The 24,628-nt window shown below is 41.5% G+C and overlaps 1 protein-coding gene across 10 annotated transcripts in view; it reads right to left on the reverse strand.

The window, feature by feature from the left end:
• The window catches only part of LOC135109140 (farnesyl pyrophosphate synthase-like), a 56,155-nt gene that overhangs the window by 6,051 nt on the left and 25,476 nt on the right, over positions 1-24,628 (reverse strand). For all 10 annotated transcript variants that reach the window (XM_064020263.1, XM_064020259.1, XM_064020262.1 and 7 more), the window contains exons 3-6: positions 7,697-7,871; positions 4,053-4,193; positions 2,657-2,860; positions 1,353-1,517 (exon numbers count right to left, since the gene is read on the reverse strand). In XM_064020263.1, the coding sequence (XP_063876333.1) occupies positions 1,353-1,517; positions 2,657-2,860; positions 4,053-4,193; positions 7,697-7,871 (685 nt within the window). The remainder of the gene's footprint in view (positions 1-1,352; positions 1,518-2,656; positions 2,861-4,052; positions 4,194-7,696; positions 7,872-24,628) is intronic.

A 24,628-nucleotide genomic window follows, 5' to 3' on the forward strand; every position in this document is an offset into this window, starting at 1 on the left:
TTGGTGTCTCTGTGATATAAGGTGCATCATGGTTTGTATTTAATACATTTACAATGGAAACTTGATAGGTCAGAGTTATTGAGATTTACACAAGTCCAGCATAGGTGAAAATAAAAAGAAAGAAATGTTAAGATTTCTCCTTTCTGTTCTGGAATTTTTGTGGTGTGTAAGACAATCCTGATTTCACTGCTCATTTTCACCAAGATGTCATAAACAGCCAATAAATATGGTGGATGGAATGAGTAGATAAATTCTGGCCTTGCTGGACTTTTCTTATATATGTATATGCAGTGGGACCTCGGTTACTGAATGCCTCCCTTTTCAAACAAATAAGTTTTAAATAAATTTTAAACTCTTTATTGCTTCGCTTGCAGTACCATTTGTTCTAGAACAAAGTTACTTGATTTCAAATATTAAAAGACATAACAAAAGCTACCGTTTATTACTAATTTATAGTTTCTATAAATATTTACTTCATTTTTATATATTTGGAGGAGAGACACAGAGTGTAAGACAGTAATTCAATCTTTGAACTATGTATGGTAAATGTGATCCCGTTGAAAAGCCTGGATGCAAACAAACGTTTTTTGGCACTCAGGAGTAATCCCGAGCCACCTGCGGCTCTCTCGATGACTCCCAACACTAGCTTTTACCAGCAGCAAGATGTCTAAGTGTTATGATCACCTTCATTTCAGCAGTATGTGGGTTGCTCCTCTCTGTGTCCCTCTGTAAGGCTTCCCTCACTAGATTGGTCTAAACAATATCTGCTGATGAGTTCTGTGTCACTAAGTTCAATCAATACACCCTTTCTGGATAAATAATTTGTGAGCTGGAGCTTTTGTGAAGCAGCCATCTTGGCTGTGGGAGCATGTGTCATAAGCTGCTAAGACAGGGTAGACAGATTAATCCATTTTACATTGATTCCTATGAGGAAAATAGTTTTGGTTTTCAAACATTTCTGATTTTGAATGGCATTCAGGAGTGAATTAAGTTCGAGAATCGAGGTTCCACTATATATATATATATATATATATATATATATATATATATATATATATATATATATATATATATATATATATATATATATATATATATATATATATATATATATATATATATATATATATAAATCTTCATCTGTCTTAAAAATTATAAAAATATTGATTTAATCCATCAACAAGTGTAGGGTTATAATGTTGAAAGCTTTAAAAAAATGTAGCACTTCAAAGTTCCCAAGATATGAGACTTCAGCATTATGTGACACTTATAGATGAAACTAGCCATAGGAAATGTTTTTTCATACACCTACATGGAGCATTTGAGATAAGGCACTGGGTCTGGTCACTTACCATGTACATAGAAAGAGCAATAGGTAGATAGAAGGAGTAGAAGCTTGTCTTATATTTGACTATAGAATTGTAGCGTTCCATTGTAAACTTCTTCAGTATTGGCTTCTGTCCTGGAGGGCATGACAGGAGGTCCAGTGCCTGACCCAGGGCTGTCTTGAGTGTCATCTGGAAAGGAGACACATCTGTTAACATCTGGACAGCCTCAGCTGTACCTATTACTACAACTACTACTTCTTTCAGCTGCTCCTGCTAGGATGTCACAACAGCAGATCAGTTTCTCTGATGTGCTTGGTATTTTGTTCTTTCCTTAGTCACACTCATTACAAGCATGTCTTCTTTCACTGCTTCTATAAACCTTTATTCATTTATTTATTTATTTATTTATTTATTTTTATGTGGAAAGGGACTGTAGCCTTGGGCATCAAAAAGGCTATAAAAAAAGGTCCACTGAAGGTGCATGTAACCAGTGTGTGGTCAGCCAATGGTCAGTCAGCACAAATACCTGGGCTACATGATAGACCAAAGTAAAGGGTAGCTGTAATACTGATGTGGTGGTCAAAGCTGCAACTAAAGACTCCAGTTCCTAGGTATTTTTTAGTAACTTACATATAGATAAAAAGAATAATCAGTCTCTTCTTGAAGTCTAATATGGAGTCTATAATAAACTTTTCAATCACTTCCTGGTATGGAAAATTAATTTGTAAAGACAAAAACAAGCTAGGAAGACTGTTAGATTTAAATTAGAGAAGTTATGTGCAGAAACTAAAGCAATAGACAAGTTCTATCACAAAGGTGTACTGAAGCAGGTGAAGAATACAGTGAATGATGCAAGCCATTCCCTATAGTCAATATACATTCCTAAGGTCAGGAAGATGGTCTGCTTTAGCCACACAATACACAAATAGGTATAGGAAATAATATGTTCCTAATAGTATCACCTTTTTAACTGTTTGACAATTGAGTGCACGACAACTGTAATAGAGTAATTAAGTTTTTTAAATTTTCCTGTGTATGAACTTTTATTTTTATCTCTGGAGCTCCAAGTTGCAAAAAAAATTTATTTTGCATGCAACAGTGTATTGCATTACATTATGATAATAAGGATATCTAATCCTATCTTACTGATGTGCTTCATATCCAACTCCCCCCATCATAAAAATATAATACGACATCAAAGTGAAAGCAAAAAACTCACTAGGAAAATACAATAATACTGATGGGTTAAGTGAATGAGAGGGATAACCATCATCATCGCCATCACCATCACCACCACCACCTCGCCAAGTGCTGGGTGCCCTCCTCACCTCATGGAAGAGATCTAGCATGTCCACATAGTAAGGGACGTGAGCAAAGTGCTTGTGAAGGATCTTGTAGATGCCAGCCTCCATCAGAATGGCGTCATTGAAGGCACTTGGCCCCAGGTTGTCATTGAGGTACCAAGCTGGCTTCCCACGGCGCAGCTTGCTCCCGTCAATGATGTCGTCGGCCACCAGGAAGAAACTCTGCAGCTGTGTGTGAAAGGTACAGACTAGAAAAGAGACAATAGAAAGGTATGTATTAAGTGAAAGGTATGACAGTGCAAGGCAAGCTACAAGGTCATAGTATGTAAAAGAAACACTGTAAGCTGAGGGAGTAAGTATAAATTAGAAAGAAGAGAGATAGAGTGTAGAAAGTTTATGTACAGTATCAAATGAATGGTCAGATGAAGGCGAGGAAAGCTGAGAGATTACAGGAAAGACAAAATTACAGAAAGAAAATAAACATCTGAAAGAGAATATATATTTGACAAGAGATTGAAAAAGATACATAAAAAATTAAAAAGAAAATGAGTATGTACTATAATATAATGTCATAATATTCCTGTGCACTAAAAATCAATTAAACAATGAAAGAAAACCCTCATCTTTATTTTCTATCTTACAAGATGATCTCACATAGTAGTAAAAGTAGTAGTAGTAGTAGTTGTTATTGTTGTGATAATAGTAATAATAACAAAAGTAATACTGATGCTAACTGCTGAAAATAAAACAATAATAATAATAATAATAATAATAATAATAATAATAATAATAATAATAATAATAATAATAATAATAATAATAGTATAATGACAGATGACAGTACAGTAAAATCCCTCTTATCCGGCAGCTTCAAGTATCCGGCACATTTTTCCCCCGAGCCTTAAAATCAATAAAAAAATCAATGTGTACTCATAAAATCGATTAAAATTCCCGTGCGAGGCATACTTTGTCCCCTCGCCACCAGAGCGCACTGCTTTGCGCCATCCGCAGCCCACTGCACTGTGTTTACTCAGTGACTCAGTCCCGCGTGTGCACTGTTTATCGCCTGACACCTTCATCATGTCTAAAGTTGTAGAAAAGAGGAAGCGTGTTGTGCTTACACTTAAGCAGGCTGATCAGATCAGCTGCTGATTAAGATCAGCTGATCTTTGTTATGTTAAGATGCGTGAGTGTAGGGTGGTGATTGTGGACATAATTTCACTTCTATTCAAGTATCCGGCAATATTCAAGTATCCGGCATGTCGGCGGTCCCGTTGATGCCGGATAAGAGGGATTTTACTGTAGTAAAAAAATAAGTAGTAGTAGTAGCAATGACAGCATAGTTATGGGGAAAAAGTAGAAGCAGCAGTAGTAATAGTAACAGAAGTACCACTACTTACTACTCGGTGTCGTCCCTTACCAGCTCGATGCACCAGCCCATGATGTGTGCATTCTTGATGTTCTCCGGGGTGATGAGGTCCTGTGTTGCCAGCAGCTTGAAGGAGAGGGACACTGCAAGGCCGCGGTTCATCTTGCCGCCCACTGCATTGTACTGCAACACCTGCAAACACAAGGGTCATTTATGAGCAGTGTCTCCATCTGACAGAGAGAGAGAGAGAGAGAGAGAGAGAGAGAGAGAGAGAGAGAGAGAGAGAGAGAGAGAGAGAGAGAGAGAGAGAGAGAGAGAGAGAGAGAGAGAGAGAGAGAGAGAGAGAGAGAGAGAGAGAGAGAGAGAGGCGCAAAGCTTGAGAAACAGAAGGAAGGAGAGGACATGATGGCGATGATGATGATGATGATGATGATGATAATGAGGAGGAGGAGGAGGAATTTACAAAGGAAGTCCAAATAGCAAAAGAACTCAGCTCCTTACTAGGTCTTTTTGGGTAACTATTCTAGGCTAACTATTCGTGAGAGATACAAGATAGATAGGAGGAGGAGGAGGATGGTGAAAATTAAGTACAAGGATAAAGGCTAAGGAGGACGAAGGAAAACAAGGACGAAGGAAAATAAGTGAGCTGCAAATATCGGAGAGGATAACATAACCTGAATCAGTTATAATACTCTTAGCAGGGTTAACTCATCTGGTGCAACTCAACTGAACCTTCCTCCTCCTATTTTCTTTTTTGGAAACATTTGAAAAGGCTTGTGTTATTTATTATTTCTTTTCCTTGGTCGAGCTCCTTGATACATAGATAAGCTTTCTCCCTATCAAGCTTGTTTATATTATGATATGAGCGAAGATTATACCAACTTAACCTACTAAAGAAAATGAAAGAAGAAAGAGAAAGGACTACCTCTTACGTAACAAACTAGTTATCTCCAAAACACACACAAACACACACACACACACACACGCACATCGTCATAACCCTCACACTCCCTACACCCACGTCATCTATTTTAGGCACGGAGTCTCGAGTTGCTAAGGTCAGATAAGGATGAGATAAGGGTTTCTGTCCAATCATTCCCTATTGCCTTCCTTTATTAGTGTCCCGGTAAACATTCCCGCGTTATGAGAAGCCTTCCTCGGCATGCCGGAGGACTACCATGTATATACTTATGGCAATAATGGAACACTCTACCTGATTCTGTATTTTCTATTACTATGACTTAAAATGAGAATAAACTCGTTATTTTCGATATTCTTTTTGGGTAATTCTCCTTAAGAGCTGGCACTTTTTTTTCCGTCTTTTTCTTGCCCTAGGCCAGAACCCCTCTTACATAATAAAAAATAAAAGGAAAAACGTATTCTTACACACTTTCCTCTCCCATAAGGACAATTTTTCAAAGCCCGCAGAGATAATAAATCAAGCTCCCAAGAGTTTTTTTTTTCCATTGCTGATGCAGAATCTTTGATAAATTATCCCTAGAATCATCCTTGAAAACGTCAGTAACTTCCACCTGGGCGTGCTGAAAAGTTACAATTACATGCCACAACGTTTAACAATACGGACCTAAAACATTTGTTGATAGATGGGGAAGGAAAAGCAGGGCAAGGGTCACTGGCTTCTCTTTCCCATCGATCAACACGAGTCGTGCCTTGTCTGCACGCTAAAATGTTTGCCAGGAGTTGATGGACGCCCACGGACAGAGAGAGAGAGAGAGAGAGAGAGAGAGAGAGAGAGAGAGAGAGAGAGAGAGAGAGAGAGAGAGAGAGAGAGAGAGAGAGAGAGAGAGAGAGAGAGAGGGAGGGAGGGAGGGAGGGAGGGAGGGAGGGAGGGAGGGAGGGAGGGAGGGAGAGAGAGAGAGAGAGAGAGAGAGAGAGAGAGAGAGAGAGAGAGAGAGAGAGAGAGAGAGAGAGAGAGAGAGAGAGAGAGGGAGGGAGAGAGAGAGAGAGAGAGAGAGAGAGAGAGAGAGAGAGAGAGAGAGAGAGAGAGAGAGAGAGAGAGAGAGAGAGAGAGAGAGAGAGAGAGACGGGGGAGAGAGAGACGGGGGAGAGAGAGAGAGACGGGGGGGGGGGAGAGAGAGAGAGAGAGAGAGAGAGAGAGAGAGAGAGAGAGAGAGAGAGAGAGAGAGAGAGAGAGAGAGAGAGAGAGAGAGAGAGAGAGAGAGAGAGAGATTGCTGTGTATATCTATAACAGAGAACAAAGTGATGTTCAAAAAAATAAATAACAGTTTAATCTAGTAATTGATAAAGTTCTATAATGAAAAAAAAAAAAATAGATATGTATACAATTCTAATTTCACGGAGTATCCTTACTCCCCACCCTCCCTCCCTCCCTCCCTCTCTCTCTCTCTCTCTCTCTCTCTCTCTCTCTCTCTCTCTCTCTCTGCAATCACACATTTAAATTCTAGTGTGCTGTACGCATTTATATTTCAAAAGGTATTTCCAGTAGCACGTTGTTGCCCAGACGTCAAATGGACATGCGCCTAGAAGTGTTGCCGAGGAATTCTGTACCAGGGAATGAGGGACAAGCCTGTTCCAGAGAAGCACTTTGAAAAACTACTATGAAAGACAAAGGAGAGATAAAATTACTTGAAAGGGACGATTTTAAGTTATTTATTGCGTGAAAAAAGGATGGAAAACACAAGAAAAACAACTATTATAAAGAAACGCACTTAGATATTGATTATGTGAAAAGAAGGAGAGAAAAACACAGATATTTCTTATATGAAAAAAAGAAAAAGAATATGGATGAAAAAAATACACAAGGACTTCAATACTTCTTAATTAAAAAAAAGGAAAAATAGAAAAAAATAGAAAAGACTCACATTTATGTACCTATTATGTTGAAAAATGGGGAAAAATGAAAACTATTTCAAACTTTGATATCTATTAAGTGAATAGTGTCAGAAAAAAAGAAAAAAACAACAACATCAAACAAATGCACTTCAATATCCATTAAGCAAAAACTGTGTGTGTGTGTGTGTGTGTGTGTGTGTGTGTGTGTGTGTGTGTGTGTGTGTGTGTGTGTGTGTGTGTGTGTGTGTGTGTGTGTGTGTGTGTGTGTGTGTGTGTGTGTGTGTGTGAGAGAGAGAGAGAGAGAGAGAGAGAGAGAGAGAGAGAGAGAGAGAGAGAGAGAGAGAGAGAGAGAGAGAGAGAGAGAGAGAGAGAGAGAGAGAGAGAGAGAGAGAGAGAGAGAGAGAGAGAGAGAGAGAATCATTCCAGAGACGCACTTTGAAACCAATTAACTGAATGAGAAAAGAGAGAGAGACAACACTACACGAGGAGGAGAATGTACAGGAGTGAAAGAAAGGCGAAGGAGAGGAAGAGGAAGAGGAGGAGGAGAAAGAAGGAAAGGAAGTGAATCTATTCCATGCACTTGCAGACCAATCAATAGGTAACATTCCTCACGAGATAAGCCTGTCTGATCCACAAGGCAATCGTGTCTCCCGCACACAAACACAGTCACGCACGCAACACGAGACACGCACCACGCAGCACCAGCCGGCCAGACTAGACACGCATGCCACCGCTAACAGTGATGAATCGATATTTGAGAAAGTGACTCAACGAACTCAGTTTAATTATGCAAAGATACGGTTAGGTAAGAAAAAAGTACCCACGCACACACACACACACACACACACACACACACACACACACACACAGTCACCACCCACCTTAGCAAACCACTTCTGGGCGTCAGGGATGTCAGAGTGAGTGCCTACTTCCGTCAGATCACGCACCAAGTCAGGGAAGATGGACATAAACTCGCGCTTCTCGTCCTGGGAGGCGGCGTGGCCCGTCTTGGCAGGGGGCAGGGAGGCCGACGCCGCGCTGGTGTACGGCCTGCATCTGGAGAAAGGGAAGATAGAAGATTCATTACGAGGGATTACAAGTGGGACCATACGCGTTTTTTGGGGCCCAAGGATTATCAAGCGCACGGATTCGAATCCTGGCCACTCGGGGTAGCTAACGGTTCCCAAGTGCCAAATCTAGAGTCCTAGCCCTTATAAACTAAGGAAACAGGACGTAAAACCGAAAAAAAAGGCTCTTACATCTGGAGAAGGGAGTGAGAGATTGCAGCAATAGAGTCTTACACCCAGAGGAGAGGATGATCGAATAAATAAAAGGGATTATAAGAGATTTCCAACAGCAACTGACTCTTACGTCCTTGCTAGGGTGTTTTGATTCCACTGCACTATTGCCCTTAATCTGAAACACTTTGCTGTCTCATCATGGCTATTTTTAGAGGCCACATGATTTATTCAAATCTTTCTCTTTCTCTCTCTCTTCCCTTCAGATTTTCTCCACCATAATATTTTATTAGTTTTCTTTTTTTCTTTTCTTTATCTTTCCTTCAATTTTCTTCTCTCATTATTATTTTCTCCCCCTATTCTTCCTTTTTTCCTTCCCTTCCCCTCCTCTCCCTTCCTCCAATTAGCCGGGTTCTCAAGAGTGCTTCTCCTTTTGGTGATGTAGAAATCTTATTAATTTGTCACTTGAACCATAGAAAAAAATAAGTAATTAACTAATAAATAAAAATAAATGATATATATATATATATATATATATATATATATATATATATATATATATATATATATATATATATATATATATATATATATATATATATATATATATATATATATATATATATATATATATATATATATATATATATATATATATATATATATATATATATATATATATATATATATATATATATATATAATATTTATTTATTTTTTATTTATTAATTGATTATCATTATTATTTTTTTTTCTATGGTTCTAGTGACAAATTAATAAGATGTATGTTTAAAAAGTTGACTGTTACATCTTTCTTTTGTTGATATTTGGTCTCTGCAGGTGTTCTTTAATTAATTACAAGGTATTCACGAGGGAAGGAAGGAGGGAGGGAAGGAAGAATGAAAAGGGTTAGTGTTTATGAGAGAGAGAGAGAGAGAGAGAGAGAGAGAGAGAGAGAGAGAGAGAGAGAGAGAGAGAGAGAGAGAGAGAGAGAGAGAGAGAGAGAGAGAGAGATTGCTTATCACACCCATTCATTCCTAGCCTCTCTCTCTCTCTCTCTCTCTCTCTCTCTCTCTCTCTCTCTCTCTCTCTCTCTCTCTCTCTTATAAATGATATCTATGTATGAATGTATGTACGAATGAATGAAGATTTTAGAAGATGGCCACGAGAAATTTGCTAGCAATCATGTGTGGCCAGGGGAGAGTTGTCCAGGGTAGGCTTGGTCGTCATCAGGTTTGGCCAGGATAGGTTTGGCCAGGGTAGGTTTGGTCGTAGTCGTCAGGATTGTCCAGGGTAAGTTTGGTTTGTCATCAAGTTTGTCCACGGTAGGTTTGGTCAGCAGGTTTGGCCAGGAGAGATTTGGCCTCCGTTTAGTCAATATCAGGTTTGGCCAGGGGAGATTTGGCCTCTTTGTCATCATCAGGTTTGTCCAGGGGAGATCTGGTCTCCGTTTAGTCAATATCAGGTGCGGCCAAGGGAGATTTGGCCTTTTTGTCATCATCAGGTATGGCCAGGGGAGATTTCGCCCAAGTTTAGTCAATATCAGGTTTGGCCAGGGGAGATTTGGCCTTTTAGTCAATATCAGGTGTGGCCAGGGAAGATTTGGCCTCTTTGTCATCATCAGGTTTGGCTAGGGGAGATTTGGCCTCCGTTTAGTCAATATCAGGTTTGGCCAGGGGAGATTTGGCCTCCGTTTAGTCAATATCAGGTTTGGCCAGGGGAGATCTGGCCTCCGTTAAGTCATCATCAGGTTTGGCCAGGGGAGATTTGGCCTTCTTTCTCATCATCAGGTTTGGCCAGGGGAGATCTGGCCTCCGTTTAGTCAATATCAGGTGCGGCCAAGGGAGATTTGGCCTTCATTTAGTCATCATCAGGTATGGCCAGGGGAGATTTGGCCCAAGTTTAGTCAATATCAGGTTTGGCCAGGGGAGATTTGGCCTTTTAGTCATCATCAGGTTTAGCCATGGGAGATTTGGCCTCCGTTTAGTCAATATCAGGTGCGGCCAAGGGAGATTTGGCCTTTTTGTCATCATCAGGTTTGGCCAGGGGAGATTTGGCCTCCGTTTAGTCAATATCAGGTGTGGCCAGGGGAGATTTGGCCTTTTAGTCATCATCAGGTTTAGCCATGGGAGATTTGGCCTCCGTTTAGTCAATATCAGGTGTGGCCAGGGGAGATTTGGCCTCCGTTAAGTCATCATCAGGTTTGGCCAGGGGAGATTTGGCCTCCGTTTAGTCAATATCAGGTGTGGCCAGGGGAAATTTGGCCTCCGTTAAGTCATCATCAGGTTTGGCCAGGAGAGATTTGGCCTCCGTTTAGTCAATATCAGGTTTGGCCAGGGGAGATTTGGCCTCCGTTTAGTCAATATCAGGTTTGGCCAGGGGAGATTTGGCCTCCGTTAAGTCATCATCAGGTATGGCCAGGGGAGATTTGGCCCAAGTTTAGTCAATATCAGGTTTGGCCAGGGGAGATTTGGCCTTTTAGTCATCATCAGGTTTGGCCAGGGGAGATCTGGCCTCCGTTAAGTCATCATCAGGTTTGGCCAGGGGAGATCTGGCCTTTTTGTCATCATCAGGTTTGGCCAGGGGAGATTTGGCCCAAGTTTAGTCAATATCAGGTTTGGCCAGGGGAGATTTGGCCTTTTAGTCATCATCAGGTTTGGCCAGGGGAGATCTGGCCTCCGTTAAGTCATCATCAGGTTTGGCCAGGGGAGATTTGGCCTCTTTAGTCATCATCAGGTTTGGCCAGGGGAGATTTGGCCTCCGTTTAGTCAATATCAGGTTTGGCCAGGGGAGATTTGGCCTCCGTTTAGTAAATATATGGTTTGGCCAAGGGAGATCTGGCCTCCGTTTAGTCAATATCAGGTTTGGCCAGGGGAAATTTGGCCTCTGTTAAATCATCATCAGGTTTGGCCAGGGGAGATTTGGCCTCCGTTTAGTCAATATCAGGTGTGGCCAGGGAAGATTTGGCCTCCGTTTAGTCATCATCAGGTTTGGCCAGGGGAGATTTGGCCTCCGTTTAGTCAATATCAGGGTTGGCCAGGGGAGATTTGGCCTTTTAGTCATCATCAGGTTTGGCCAGGGGAGATTTGGCCTCCGTTTGTCATCATCAGGTTTGGCCAGGGGAGATTTGGCCTCTTTGTCATCATCAGGTTTGGCCAGGGGAGACCTGGCCTCCGTTTAGTCAATATCAGGTGCGGCCAAGGGAGATTTGGCCTTCATTTAGTCATCATCAGGTATGGCCAGGGGAGATTTGGCCCAAGTTTAGTCAATATCAGGTTTGGCCAGGGGAGATTTGGCCTTTTAGTCATTATCAGGTTTGGCCAGGGGAGATTTGGCCTCCGTTTAGTCAATATCAGGTTTGGCCAGGGGAGATTTGGCCTTTTAGTCATCATCAGGTTTAGCCATGGGAGATTTGGCCTCCGTTTAGTCAATATCAGGTGTGGCCAGGGGAGATTTGGCCTCCATTTAGTCAATATCAGGTTTGGCCAGGGGAGATCTGGCCTCCGTTAAGTCATCATCAGGTTTGGCCAGGGGAGATTTGGCCTTCATTTAGTCAATATCAGGTTTGGCCAGGGGAGATTTGGCCTCCGTTAAGTCATCATCAGGTTTGGCCAGGGGAGATTTGGCCTCCGTTTAGTCAATATCAGGTGTGGCCAGGAGAGATTTGGCCTTCATTTAGTCAATATCAGGTTTGGCCAGGGGAGATTTGGCCTCCGTTTAGTCAATATCAGGTTTGGCCAGGGGAGATTTGGCCTCCGTTTAGTCAATATCAGGTTTGGCCAGGGGAGATCTGGCCTCCGTTTAGTCATCATCAGGTATGGCCAGGGGAGATTTGGCCCAAGTTTAGTCAATATCAGGTTTGGCCAGGAGAGATTTGGCCTCCGTTTAGTCATCATCAGGTTTGGCCAGGGGAGATCTGGCCTCCGTTAAGTCATCATCAGGTTTGGCCAGGGGAGATCTGGCCTCCGTTAAGTCATCATCAGGTTTGGCCAGGGGAGATCTGGCCTCTATTTAGTCAATATCAGGTTTGGCCAGGGGAGATTTGGCCTCCGTTAAGTCATCATCAGGTTTGGCCAGGGGAGATTTGGCCTCCGTTTAGTCGATATCAGGTTTGGCCAGGGGAAATTTGGCCTCTTTGTCATCATCAGGTTTGGCCAGGGGAGATTTGGCCTCTTTGTCATCATCAGGTTTGGCCAGGGGAGATCTGGCCTCCGTTTAGTCAATATCAGATTTGGCCACGGGATATTTGGCCTCCGTTAAGTCATCATCAGGTTTGGCCAGGGGAGATTTGGCCTTTTAGTCATCATCAGGTTTGGCCAGGGGAGATCTGGCCTCCGTTTAGTCAATATCAGGTTTGGCCAGGGGAGATTTGGCCTCCGTTTAGTCATCATCAGGTTTGGCCAGGGGAGATTTGGCCTCCGTTTAGTCAATATCAGATTTGGCCAGGGGAGATTTGGCCTCCGTTAAGTCATCATCAGGTTTGGCCAGGGGAGATTTGGCCTCCGTTTAGTCGATATCAGGTTTGGCCAGGGGAAATTTGGCCTCCGTTAAGTCATCATCAGGTTTGGCCAGGGGAGATCTGGCCTCCGTTTAGTCAATATCAGATTTGGCCAGGGGAGATTTGGCCTCCGTTAAGTCATCATCAGGTTTGGCCAGGGGAGATTTGGCCTCCGTTTAGTCAATATCAGGTTTGGCCACGGGATATTTGGCCTCCGTCTAGTCATCATCAGGTTTGGCCAGGGGAGATCTGGCTTTTTTGTCATCATCAGGTATGGCCAGGGGAGATTTGGCCCAAGTTTAGTCAATATCAGGTTTGGCCAGGGCAGATTTGGCCTCCGTTTAGTCAATATCAGCTTTGGCCAGGGGAGATTTGGCCTTTTAGTCATCATCAGGTTTGGCCAGGGGAGATCTGGCCTCCGTTTAGTCAATATCAGGTTTGGCCAGGGGAGATTTGGCCTCCGTTTAGTCAATATCAGGTTTGGCCAGGGGAGATTTGGCCTCCGTTTAGTCAATATCAGGTGTGGCCAGGGGAGATCTGGCCTTCATTTAGTCAATATCAGGTTTGGCCAGGGGAGATCTGGCCTCCGTTAAGTCATCATCAGGTTTGGCCAGGGGAGATTTGGCCTCCGTTTAGTCAATATCAGGTGTGGCCAGGGGAGATCTGGCCTTCAAGTTTAGTCAATATCAGGTTTGGCCAGGGGAGATTTGGCCTCCGTTTAGTCAATATCAGGTTTGGCCAGGGGAGATTTGGCCTCCGTTTAGTCAATATCAGGTTTGGCCAGGGGAGATCTGGCCTCCGTTTTGTCATCATCAGGTATGGCCAGGGGAGATTTGGCCCAAGTTTAGTCAATATCAGGTTTGGCCAGGAGAGATTTGGCCTTTTAGTCATCATCAGGTTTGGCCAGGGGAGATCTGGCCTCCGTTAAGTCATCATCAGGTTTGGCCAGGGGAGATTTGGCCTCCGTTAAGTCATCATCAGGTTTGGCCAGGGGAGATCTGGCCTCCGTTAAGTCATCATCAGGTTTGGCCAGGGGAGATTTGGCCCTCCGTTTAGTCATCATCAGGTTTGGCCAGGGGAGATCTGGCCTCTATTTAGTCAATATCTGGTTTGGCCAGGGGAGATTTGGCCTCCGTTTAGTCATCAACAGGTTTGGCCAGGGGTGATTTGGCCTCCGTTAAGTCATCATCAGGTTTGGCCAGGGGAGATTTGGCCTCCGTTAAGTCATCATCAGGTTTGGCCAGGGGAGATTTGGCCTCCGTTTAGTCAATATCAGCTTTGGCCAGGGGAGATTTGGCCTCCGTTTAGTCATCATCAGGTTTGGCCAGGGGAGATCTGGCCTCCGTTTAGTCAATATCAGGTTTGGCCAGGGGAGATTTGGCCTCTTTAGTCATCATCAGGTTTGGCCAGGGAGATCTTGGCCTCCGTTTAGTCAATATCAGGTTTGGCCAGGGGAGATTTGGCCTTTTAGTCATCATCAGGTTTGGCCAGGGGAGATTTGGCCTTCATTTAGTCAATATCAGGTTTGGCCAGGGGAGATTTGGCCTCCGTTAAGTCATCGTCAGGTTTGGCCAGGGGAGATTTGGCCTCCGTTTAGTTAATATCAGGTGTGGCCAGGGGAGATTTGGCCTTCATTTAGTCTATATCAGGTTTGGCCAGGGGAGATTTGGCCTCTTTGTCATCATCAGGTATGGCCAGGGGAGATTTGGCCTCCGTTTAGTCAATATCAGGTTTGGCCAGGGGAGATTTGGCCTCCGTTTAGTCAATATCAGGTTTGGCCAGGGGAGATTTGGCCTCCGTTTAGTCAATATCAGGTTTGGCCAGGGGAGATTTGGCCTCCGTTTAGTCATCATCAGGTTTGGCCAGGGGAGATTTGGCCTCCGTTTAGTCAATATCAGGTGCGGCCAAGGGAGATTTGGCCTTTTTGTCATCATCAGGTATGGCCAGGGGAGATTTGGCCCAAGTTTAGTCAATATCAGGTTTGGCCAGGGGAGATTTGGCCTCCGTTTAGTCAATATCAGGTTTGGCCAGGGGAGATTTGGCCTCCGTTTAGTCATCATCAGGTTTGGCCAGGGGAGATCTGGCCTTTTTAGTCTATCATCAGGTATGGCCAGGGGAGATTTGGCCCAAGTTTAGTCAATATCAGGTTTGGCCAGGGGAGATTTGGCCTCCGTTTAGTCATCATCAGGTTTGGCCAGGGGAGATCTGGCCTCCGTTTAGTCAATATCAGGTATGGCCAGGGGAGATTTGGCCTCTTTGTCATCATCAGGTTTGGCCAGGGGAGATTTGGCCTCCGTTTAGTCAATATCAGGTTTGGCCAGGGGAGATTTGGCCTCCGTTTAGTCACTATCAGGTTTGGCCATGGGAGATTTGGCCTTTTAGTCATCATCAGGTTTGGGCCAGGGGAGATTTGGCCTCTGTCATCATCAGGTTTGGCCAGGGGAGATCTGGCCTCCGTTTAGTCAATATCAGGTGCGGCCAAGGGAGATTTGGCCTTTTTGTAATCAGGTTTGGCCAGGGGAGATCTGGCCTCCGTTTAGTCAATATCATGTATGGCCAGGGGAGATTTGGCCTAAGTTTAGTCAATATCAGGTTTGGCCAGGGGAGATTTGGCCTAAGTTTAGTCAATATCAGGTTTGGCCAGGGGAGATTTGGCCTTTTTGTTATCATCAGGTATGGCCAGGGGAGATTTGGCCTTTTAGTCATCATCAGGTTTGGCCAGGGGAGATTTGGCCTCCGTTAAGTCATCATCAGGTTTGGCCAGGGGAGATTTGGCCTAAGTTTAGTCAATATCAGGTGTGGCCAGGGGAGATTTGGCCTCCGTTAAGTCATCATCAATGTTTAGTCGCCATCAAATTGGTGGCTTGGCAGGCAGGATGCTCCAACACGGGAGCGTGGCACTGCCCATGTGGTGCTTTGCTCTTCTTGGCGCGCCAGAGGCGGGCCTGCTCCCGGCCCTTCCGGGCGGCCTCGGCTCTGCACCGGGCCACGCGCTTCTGCACCTCGGTGAGCTGCTGGGTCTTGCTGTAGTCAAATCGTTCTCCGTAAAGTACCATTTTTAATCTTGATTGTTTTATTTAATGATCGGAAAGACAACTGAAATGGCAAAGTGTGAAAAAAATAAGAAAGAGGATGAAAAGATAGTGAAGAGAATTAAAGATAAGGGAAAGTATAAACACAGCAAGATAACAAAATGAAAAGCACTAAACGAACACAACCAGGAAAACAATGTCAATTAAATCGAACAATAATACGAAAGACTGAAAAAAAAAACAAAAAAACTTACGTGAACTGTAAAAACAATCACAAATCTTAACTATAAGGATCTCACGAAGACGCTGAAAGAAACACAGCCCCTCAGAAAACAGAGAGAGAGAGAGAGAGAGAGAGAGAGAGAGAGAGAGAGAGAGAGAGAGAGAGAGAGAGAGAGAGAGAGAGAGAGAGAGAGAGAGAGAGAGAGAGAGAGAGAGAGAGAGAGAGAGAAGGCAGGGAAAAAGAATATAGAAGAAGAAGGAAAAAAGAAGAAAATGAAGAAAGGAAGAGGAAAGGAAGGGTGAAAATGGAGTATGAGAGTAAACTAAAGAAAAGAAAGAAAATGAAGAGAGGAATGGAAGAAAAGCAAAAGGGAGGAAGGGAAGGAAGGGGAGAAGAGAAGTAGACGGATAAATTAGGAAATAAGACAGAACTGGAAAAAAAAGAAAGGAATAAAGGAACGAAAGAAAGGAGGAAGGAGAATTAGAAAGTAAAGAAATAAATGGAACAAAAATATAAAGAAAATGAAAAAAACGAAGGAAAAGAAAGAAGAAAAAATGAGGAGAGACGGAAGGAAAGAAGAGAGGAAAATATATTAGAAAGTAAAAAAAAAGATGAATGGAAAATAATAAGAAATCAATAAACGAAAGGAGAAAAGGAGAGAAAGAATACAAGAGAAAAAAAAAACTTAGGAAAAGAGAAGACGAGAAAAGGAGAAAGAATGAGGACGAGTTACTAAGCGAATAAAAAGAAAACGGGACCAAGGGAAAGATAAATTAAAGGCAGACTTAAACAAACAGGTGTACTTCTTGCCACAGCGCCCGTCTCCGACTCCTCAAACATACGAACCTTGCCATAGATAAAACTGAAGAGAGAAACAAAAACAAAAACAAAAACAAAAAAAAACAGAAAAAAAAAACAAGAAAACAACCTCGCCAAGTGCATAGAGCGAAGAGTAGGAAATGAGAGCAGGTTTAAATATAGGTAACGCTCCCCAGGTGTGTCTCGGTTTACCTATGTATTAATTAGCAGTGTCTGGCATAGGGCAGGTGTACAGGATAGCTGGATAGATAGACGGATAGACAGATAGATAGATAGACTGACTAACTGACTGATGGATAGATAGATAAATAGATGAATTAATAGATAGATAGATAGATAGATATGATCAACGAGGCACTCCAGAAGAACATTATTGCGGTCCAAGTATTTATTTTGTGTGCATCCAACTCTTTATGTACGCTGCTCAAATATAATCAACGAATCACTCTGTATGTATAAAAGTTAAGTATTTTGCGTGTATTTAGTTCTATGTGTACACTAAATAATGATAATAAAGGAAACAATCTATATGAATATAACCATACTGTTATCAACAATAATTCAATTTATGCGCATTTCCCTATGTACAATAACAAAAATTTCCATAACTTCTGAAAAAAAAATTACAATCCTTAAAATCCTTAAAAAATATCTAATGTTTTCTTTCTTTCCCCCCTGCAACTGGATGTACAGTGTTCCGTCACGTTTCACATTTTCCCAAACAAAATATGCAGCACAGCCAAGCTCACAACGCACTCAAGCACATCCTCATGCCAACACAATGATCGAGTAAAGGCTCATTTTGGAGGTGCCCCGGGGAAGTGTCTCGGCATATGGTGGCCTGCGAAGTTAAGCAAGCAAAACGTTCTGGGGTGAGCCGCCGCCTGTGGGTGATAGCCCTCTGACGGAGAAGATATCGATTTTGCGACTGGCGAGATCAGGTGTTGCGAGGACCTACGAACACAGCATTACAGAATTCCCTTCCTGATTTAACTTTTCTTGCATTTCTTCTTCTTCTCCCTCCTCTTCTTTTCTCTAGCCTTGCATGAAAACAAATGATTTTTCTCTCTAGTGTTAAATGAAGATAAATTCTTCTCTCTAGCCTTAAATAACAATAAATTCTTCTTCTTTCTATTCTTAAATGAGAAAAGAATAAGTAAATGTAGTTAACAAATAAATATATAAAAGTCAATTAAGAACAAATAGATAAATTAAAAATAAAACTAGGTAATACCTGTACATACACAAAAACAAAATAAACAAAAAATAAATAAATAAACAAAATAAACAACTATAACAAGCACCATAAAAGTCACGCGGAAAGATAAAATCCTTTTCATACCTGTAGCTCTCAAAAAAAAAATAAAAAAAAAAATAAAATCCTTTCATACCTGTAGCTCTCAAAAAAAAAAAAAAAAAAAAAAAAAAAAAAAAGTATACAAAATAATGAAAAATAAAACAACACTCAATAAACAGACATGAAACACATAAAAGCAGGCTCTCCACTACACTCCACACTGTTTGTTCAGCCATCCAATCATCCACCAAACTGGTCCATTTATTCCCACACGTGTTGACTGTTCCTGTATTAACTCGGCTATTAAAGTGTCATTATGCAACTGTATGTTATATTCATGTTAAGCTCTCTGTGGTAGTAGTAGTAGTAGTAGTAGTAGTAGTAGTAGTAGTAATTTTTGCTAATGTAGTTGATCTATGTCGTGAAAAAAACACTTATACTAAAACTACATACTGACAATAATACTTTGAATGATAACAGTAACAACAACAACAACAACAACAACAACAACAACAACAACAACAACAACAACAATGATAATACCATCACCACCACCACCACCAACAACAACAACAATAAATGATAACAACAACAAAAAACACTGATAATAACAACAACAACAACAAAAACGAAAAAAAATCAGGAGACGGTGCCTACGACCACAGCCACCACCACCACCACCACCACCACCACCACCACCACAACAACAACAAAGGCACCCAGAACAGGAACATCAATTAACAAATCAGGACGACAAACAAAAGGCAGGCAAAACTGACAATCACACCACACACAGACATAGAAGTGTGACGGGCGGCGGTGAGGTGGTGGAGGGGAGATGAAGGTTACGTAACATCAAGCCATCAAGACACGTGTGGTATATCATTGACACGAGAACAGTGGTCATGAAGGGACGTAGGAGAGAAAGGGAAGATACAAAGAAGGGCAGTAACCAGTTAGTCTTGTGCTAGCTTTATGGTTGCTTGTATTCTTACTGTTCTCTCTCTCTCTCTCTCTCTCTCTCTCTCTCTCTCTCTCTCTCTCTCTCTCTCTCTCTCTCTCTCTCTCTCTCTGATAAGATGTATCTATTTATTTGCTACTTTCCCCAGCCAGATGTGAGGACAGCTAGTCAAGCACACACACACACACACACACACACACACACACACACACACACACACACACACACACACACACACACACACACACACACACACACACACACACACACACCTGTCGCTAAATATACACATGTTGCCTTTATTACTATCACCACCATTACCCTCACCTACAGCTTTCCTCTCTCTCTCTCTCTCTCTCTCTCTCTCTCTCTCTCTCTCTCTCCTCTCTCTCTCTCTCTCTCTCTCTCTCTCTCTCTCTCTCTGATAAAAGAAAGATAAATGTACAAAACTTGTTAATCTAAACCAGTAATAACGGGAATTACTTTTTTAGAGAGAGAGAGAGAGAGAGAGAGAGAGAGAGAGAGAGAGAGAGAGAGAGAGAGAGAGAGAGAGAGAGAGAGAGAGAGAGAGAGAGAGAGAGAGGATGTTATTAGATTTTGACACTATTGCTGTGGGGAGGAGGAGGAGGAGGAGGAGGAGGAGGAGGAGGAGGAGGAGGAGGAGGAGGAGGAGGAGGAGGAGGAGGAGGAGGAGGAGGAGGAGATTTGCTTTACTGCACGTAGGCTACACCCTCCTATTCCTCCTCCTCCTCCACTTCCTTCTTTTTCCTCCTTCTCCTCGTCTTCCTTACTTCTCTCTCTTTCTCTTTTCCTCCTCCTTATCGTACATCTTCGCATAAATAGCAATGACAATTTGGTGAATATAGGGAAAAGCTTCTTATTATATATAATTATTACATATATTATTTTCCCTTTCCTTTCCTTTCTCGTTCGTAATTATGAAGAGAAATAAATAGCAGCAGCAGCAGCAGTAATAACAATAATAATAATAATAATAATAATAATAATAATAATAATAATAATAATAATAATAATAATAATAACAATAATAATAATAATAATAATATGTAGTATACCACCTTATTTCAATATAGTTAAGAAAAACAAGAACAAGAGGGAAAAAAGAAAAGGAAAAGACAGAAGAAGAAAGAACAACAACAACAACAGTAAGGCTAATGGCAATAAGAAAAAACTCCCTCGACTTGGCAACAGTGGCGGTAGATCGGGTTTGCATTGTAATTATTATCAAACCGGTTTAGGGCTTGAGAGAGAGAGAGAGAGAGAGAGAGAGAGAGAGAGAGAGAGGAGAGAGAGAGAGAGAGAGAGAGAGAGAGAGAGAGAGAGAGAGAGAGAATACAGGCGACTCTCCCTACAAAAAAAAACAGACGGTGTGCGCTGTTAAGTAAGCTTCGTGGTCACGCCTCACAACACAGTAATTCTCCCTATAGTCACACACCTCGCGCGGACAACAGCTGGGCGGGGACACACACGAACATCAAAGCGGGAGGTGCCTATTGATAATCTTTGACAAAACAACTAAGTGACTCCACACTAAACAGACAGAATGAGTGAGTGTTTCTTGATAATCCTAACAGACAGAATGAGTGGACGCCTCTTGGTAACCCTTAGGACAGAATGAATGAGTGCCTTTATCCTTAACAGACTGAATGAATGGACGTCTCTTGGTAACCCTCGACAGAATGAATGGGTGCTTCTACCCTTATTAGACAGAATGATTTAGTGCTCGACCCTTAACAGACAGAATAAATGGACGCCTCTTGGTAACCCTTGAGGCAGAATGAACGGATGACTCTTGGTAACCCTTAACCCTTTCACTGCTACGATTATCCTTGAACATTAAGATCACTGTAAAAATTAATTTGCATGGGCACGTAAACACAAAAATACAGAATGGAAAGTACGTTTTAGTCCCTTCCAGGCTGCAGAACTATTTAAGACTGTAGAGCAAGGATGAGTGTCTTAAAGGTTATAGATTTTCATGTTTATAAGAATTATCTATCAGCGAGAGAATTAACATACACATAGAACGGGTTGTCTCTTGGTGACCCTGAACAGACGGAATGAGTGGATGACGGAGTGAATGGGTTAGCGAATGAACAACTGAATCACCAAGTCAGTTGGTCAACCGGTCGGTTATTTGGTCAGGAAGTGAAAGATGGGGAACAATGACTCTCCTCACATCAAACACTGACTCGAACATTGGATGAATAATATTTCACTCTTAGTAAATTAATGGGTGAAGAAGTTTCTGGTAAAAAAATATATATTAAAGCTACAAATATAATTTAATAATATAAGCAGTGTACTTTTCTTTATCTTTGTCACAGAGTAGTGAATATACGGAATGAGTATGTTACTTCTTAGGTCAATATTCTGAAACACTTGGGGAGTGATGTCGAGTATTTCTGACGTACTCTAGTGGTGGTTACTCAAGTTTTCAATAGCGTTTTCAGGATTCCAGCGATAGTTAAGCAAAAATCCTGTCACCAACAGAAAAAAAAAAAAAAAAAAAGAAAAAAAAAGAACACCCCACACACACACGGTTAATAATCCATGTCACCTTTAACCCTTTCAATACTGGAATTTTTTTTTTTTTCTATTTTTTTTATTTTTGATGCCTATAACTTTTCTGACAGTATTTTTTTGTGCCAGGCTCTCGTAAATATTTTTGAAGCATAAAGGAACAAAATCACCTTTTGTTTTTCCTCTTATCTCTCCCGCGTCTCCCTGCAAACACTTTTTACAGTGCTAGGAAGATAAAGGAAGGACGATTGTAGCGGGACACAAGTCACCGCTCCTAGCAATCCGTTCTCTGTTGTATTTTCACCCTTCCGTTTTCACTCTCTCTACTGCACAGGCTTTCGTCTTTCATCTCTTCTTTCCTCACTTTATACATATCTCTTACTCGTACACATTCTGTGCACGCTCTTTGACACATGTGTTACACATCTTCTCAATACATCATATTACTCCTTTCTTCACACAGACATACACACACACATACACTCTCTTTTTCCATAATTTTGTGTATATCATTTTTTATTATGTAATGTAATTTTGTATATATTGTTCATGTTTTTGCTGAATAAACCAGAGAGAGAATACCCAGGCTAAGTTTCCTTTGCCAGAGCTACACTGTTATGACAGTGGAAATTGTTACCCTTCAAGGACTAAACACTGCTATGACCAAGAGTCATAGTTGGGAGCCTACACTTCTCACTTGAACAACTTCCGGGCGGCCAAGTAGCACCTCACCTTCGCTACACGATCATAGCAGCGAAAGGGTTAACAGTAATCCTGATGAGAGAACAAAGTGATTACGAATAAGAGTGCAACTGTTACCGCCTCAGAATCTTAACGCCCCTAAGAGAATATAAAGAGAGAGGCGCCTTCGCTTTCCCACACTCGCTACCTGGTGCCGGTGTGTGCATGCTGAGTGTCTCCCCGCCTCATATTTGTGTCTCCTGGTTATAACTGGCGCACAGGAGGCGTGGTAAGACAAGGTATGACATGGGCTTGTGATAAAGAAAAAAAAATGTAAAGTAAATTAATATGCATGATCGTTTGACTAATAATTGCGACAGACTCATTAATAGACAAACTTCAGTAGTAGTAGTAGTAGTAGTAGTAGTAGTAGTAGTAGTAGTAGTAGTAGTAGTAGTAGTAGTAGTAGTAGTAGAGGCAGCTTTAAAATAAATGACACAGAAGAGTGATAATTTTTAGCTTGAGAGCGAAACTCCTTTTTGTGATTTCAGTTATTTTGTTCACTCGAGTGTCAAGTTTAAATAGAAAGAAGAAGCAGAAAAAGAAGCAGAGCAACAACAACAACAACAACAACAACAACAAAAAGAAGAAAGAGGAGGAGAAACGCAGACAACACAATAACAATGAGTGACCCCTGTGCTGCCACATAAAGCACTGCCACAAGAAGCAAATCTCCACACCAAACACGAAACAGTAAGCAACAAAACAAGACTGTGTCCCTCGTGCCTCGCGTCTCGGGGAAGGGGGCGCGAGGCAAAGACTATAAAGATCACTGCCACCTGCCCACACGCGAGGAAACTATAAGAAAGGATAGAATATTACTCTTTATTTATGTAGGCTACTGGGCAAGAAAATTCCACTGAAAAACTGATTAAAAAAAAAAAAAAAAAAAAAGAAAAAAAGCCCCACTGGAAAAAAAAATGCGTATAAAAAAAAGGTAATTATAAGAAACAGTAAAAGAAAGGCCTATTAAAGAAAAAGAAAAATAAGAGAGATCCAATGAAAAAGAAATATAAAAGAAAGGCCCACTTAAAAAAAAAAAAAAGTGAAATTGTAAGAGAAAGGCCTACTTAAAAATAAAAAGAATAAAAAAGGCCCATCGAAAAAATATAGAAAAGGCCCACTGGAAAAAAAAACAAAAACAAATAGGCCAAATGAAAAAAACAAAGACCAACTGAATTAAATACTAAAAAAAAAAACTGAAAAAAATTAAAAAGGCCTACTACTACTACTACTACTACTACTACTACTACTACTACTACTACTACAACTACTACTAGCAGCCGTGTGGTGGGCTGTCTGTCCTCATACCGTTAAAGGTCAGACGACTAAGATGTGAAGGAATGTTTATGAATGAATGTACGTATGTATGTATGTATGTATGTATGTATGAATATATGTATGCCAGCAGCCTTGTCTGTTTTTATCATTGTGAAACGTCCGTCTGGCTGCTGCTACTACTACTACTACTACTACTACTACTACTACTACTAACTAAACAACGCAGTTCATAAGAAAACATTAACAAAACAAGAAAGCCACACTGTGATGTAAATATTTATAAAGTAACTCCATACAAACATCTGCTCACTATTCAGTATTTGGTATTCTCTAGACCAGGCGTTCATTAACCTTAAGGGTCCACTGATGAGCCTCTGGACACAAAGCCTCATCAAATCCAATCATAAGATACTTAAGAAAATAAGAGAAGATTCGAGAAGCCATCAGGCGTCCACGTGGCAGCTCCTATCTAAAACATATCTATTTCCACCTATCATCCCAATCAATAAATTTTCCATCATTATTTCCATGGTTACTAGGCTTGTCCACCAACAAAGCATAAACCCGTTATTTCTTGCCCTCGTCCACGTGGCAGCTCCTATCTAAAACATATCTATTTCCACCTATCATCCCAATCCATAAATTTTCCATCATTATTTCCATGGTTACTAAGCTTGTCCACCAACAAAGCATAAACCCGTTATTTCTTGTCCTTTCCTGATTGCTGACACTGAATATTTTGTTTATATCAGACGTATAAATTATATAACTGTTTAAAATCCCTCACATGTGTCTTGTTGTCAACCATCACCAAGGCACCACATATTTCCGAAGGCATGCCCATGACAGGGTTCCACAGCGTAGCAACTGACCGGCCAAGAAGGGAACAGTTGGGAAATATATTGAGATTATAACAACAACCTGCAGGCAGTGACTCAGTTCAATCATTAAACACAACCCTCCTACGTGTGCAGACAGAGATTCATAGAGATGAGAATGCTTACAAGTGTGGAATAACGTCAATGCACAAGAACAGGAATAGAAAACGGAACTACAAGGGTGGATGTGTTGATTAATCCTTCCAGTGTTATTTGGCACATCTTCCCTCTGTCACTGACCACTCTGAGGCATTGTTTCTTCTTGTACAGCCACCTCCAAACATTGGCACGCATTCAGAAA

Source organism: Scylla paramamosain, chromosome 18 (assembly GCF_035594125.1).
Source record: "Scylla paramamosain isolate STU-SP2022 chromosome 18, ASM3559412v1, whole genome shotgun sequence".
Lineage (NCBI taxonomy): Eukaryota > Metazoa > Arthropoda > Malacostraca > Decapoda > Portunidae > Scylla > Scylla paramamosain.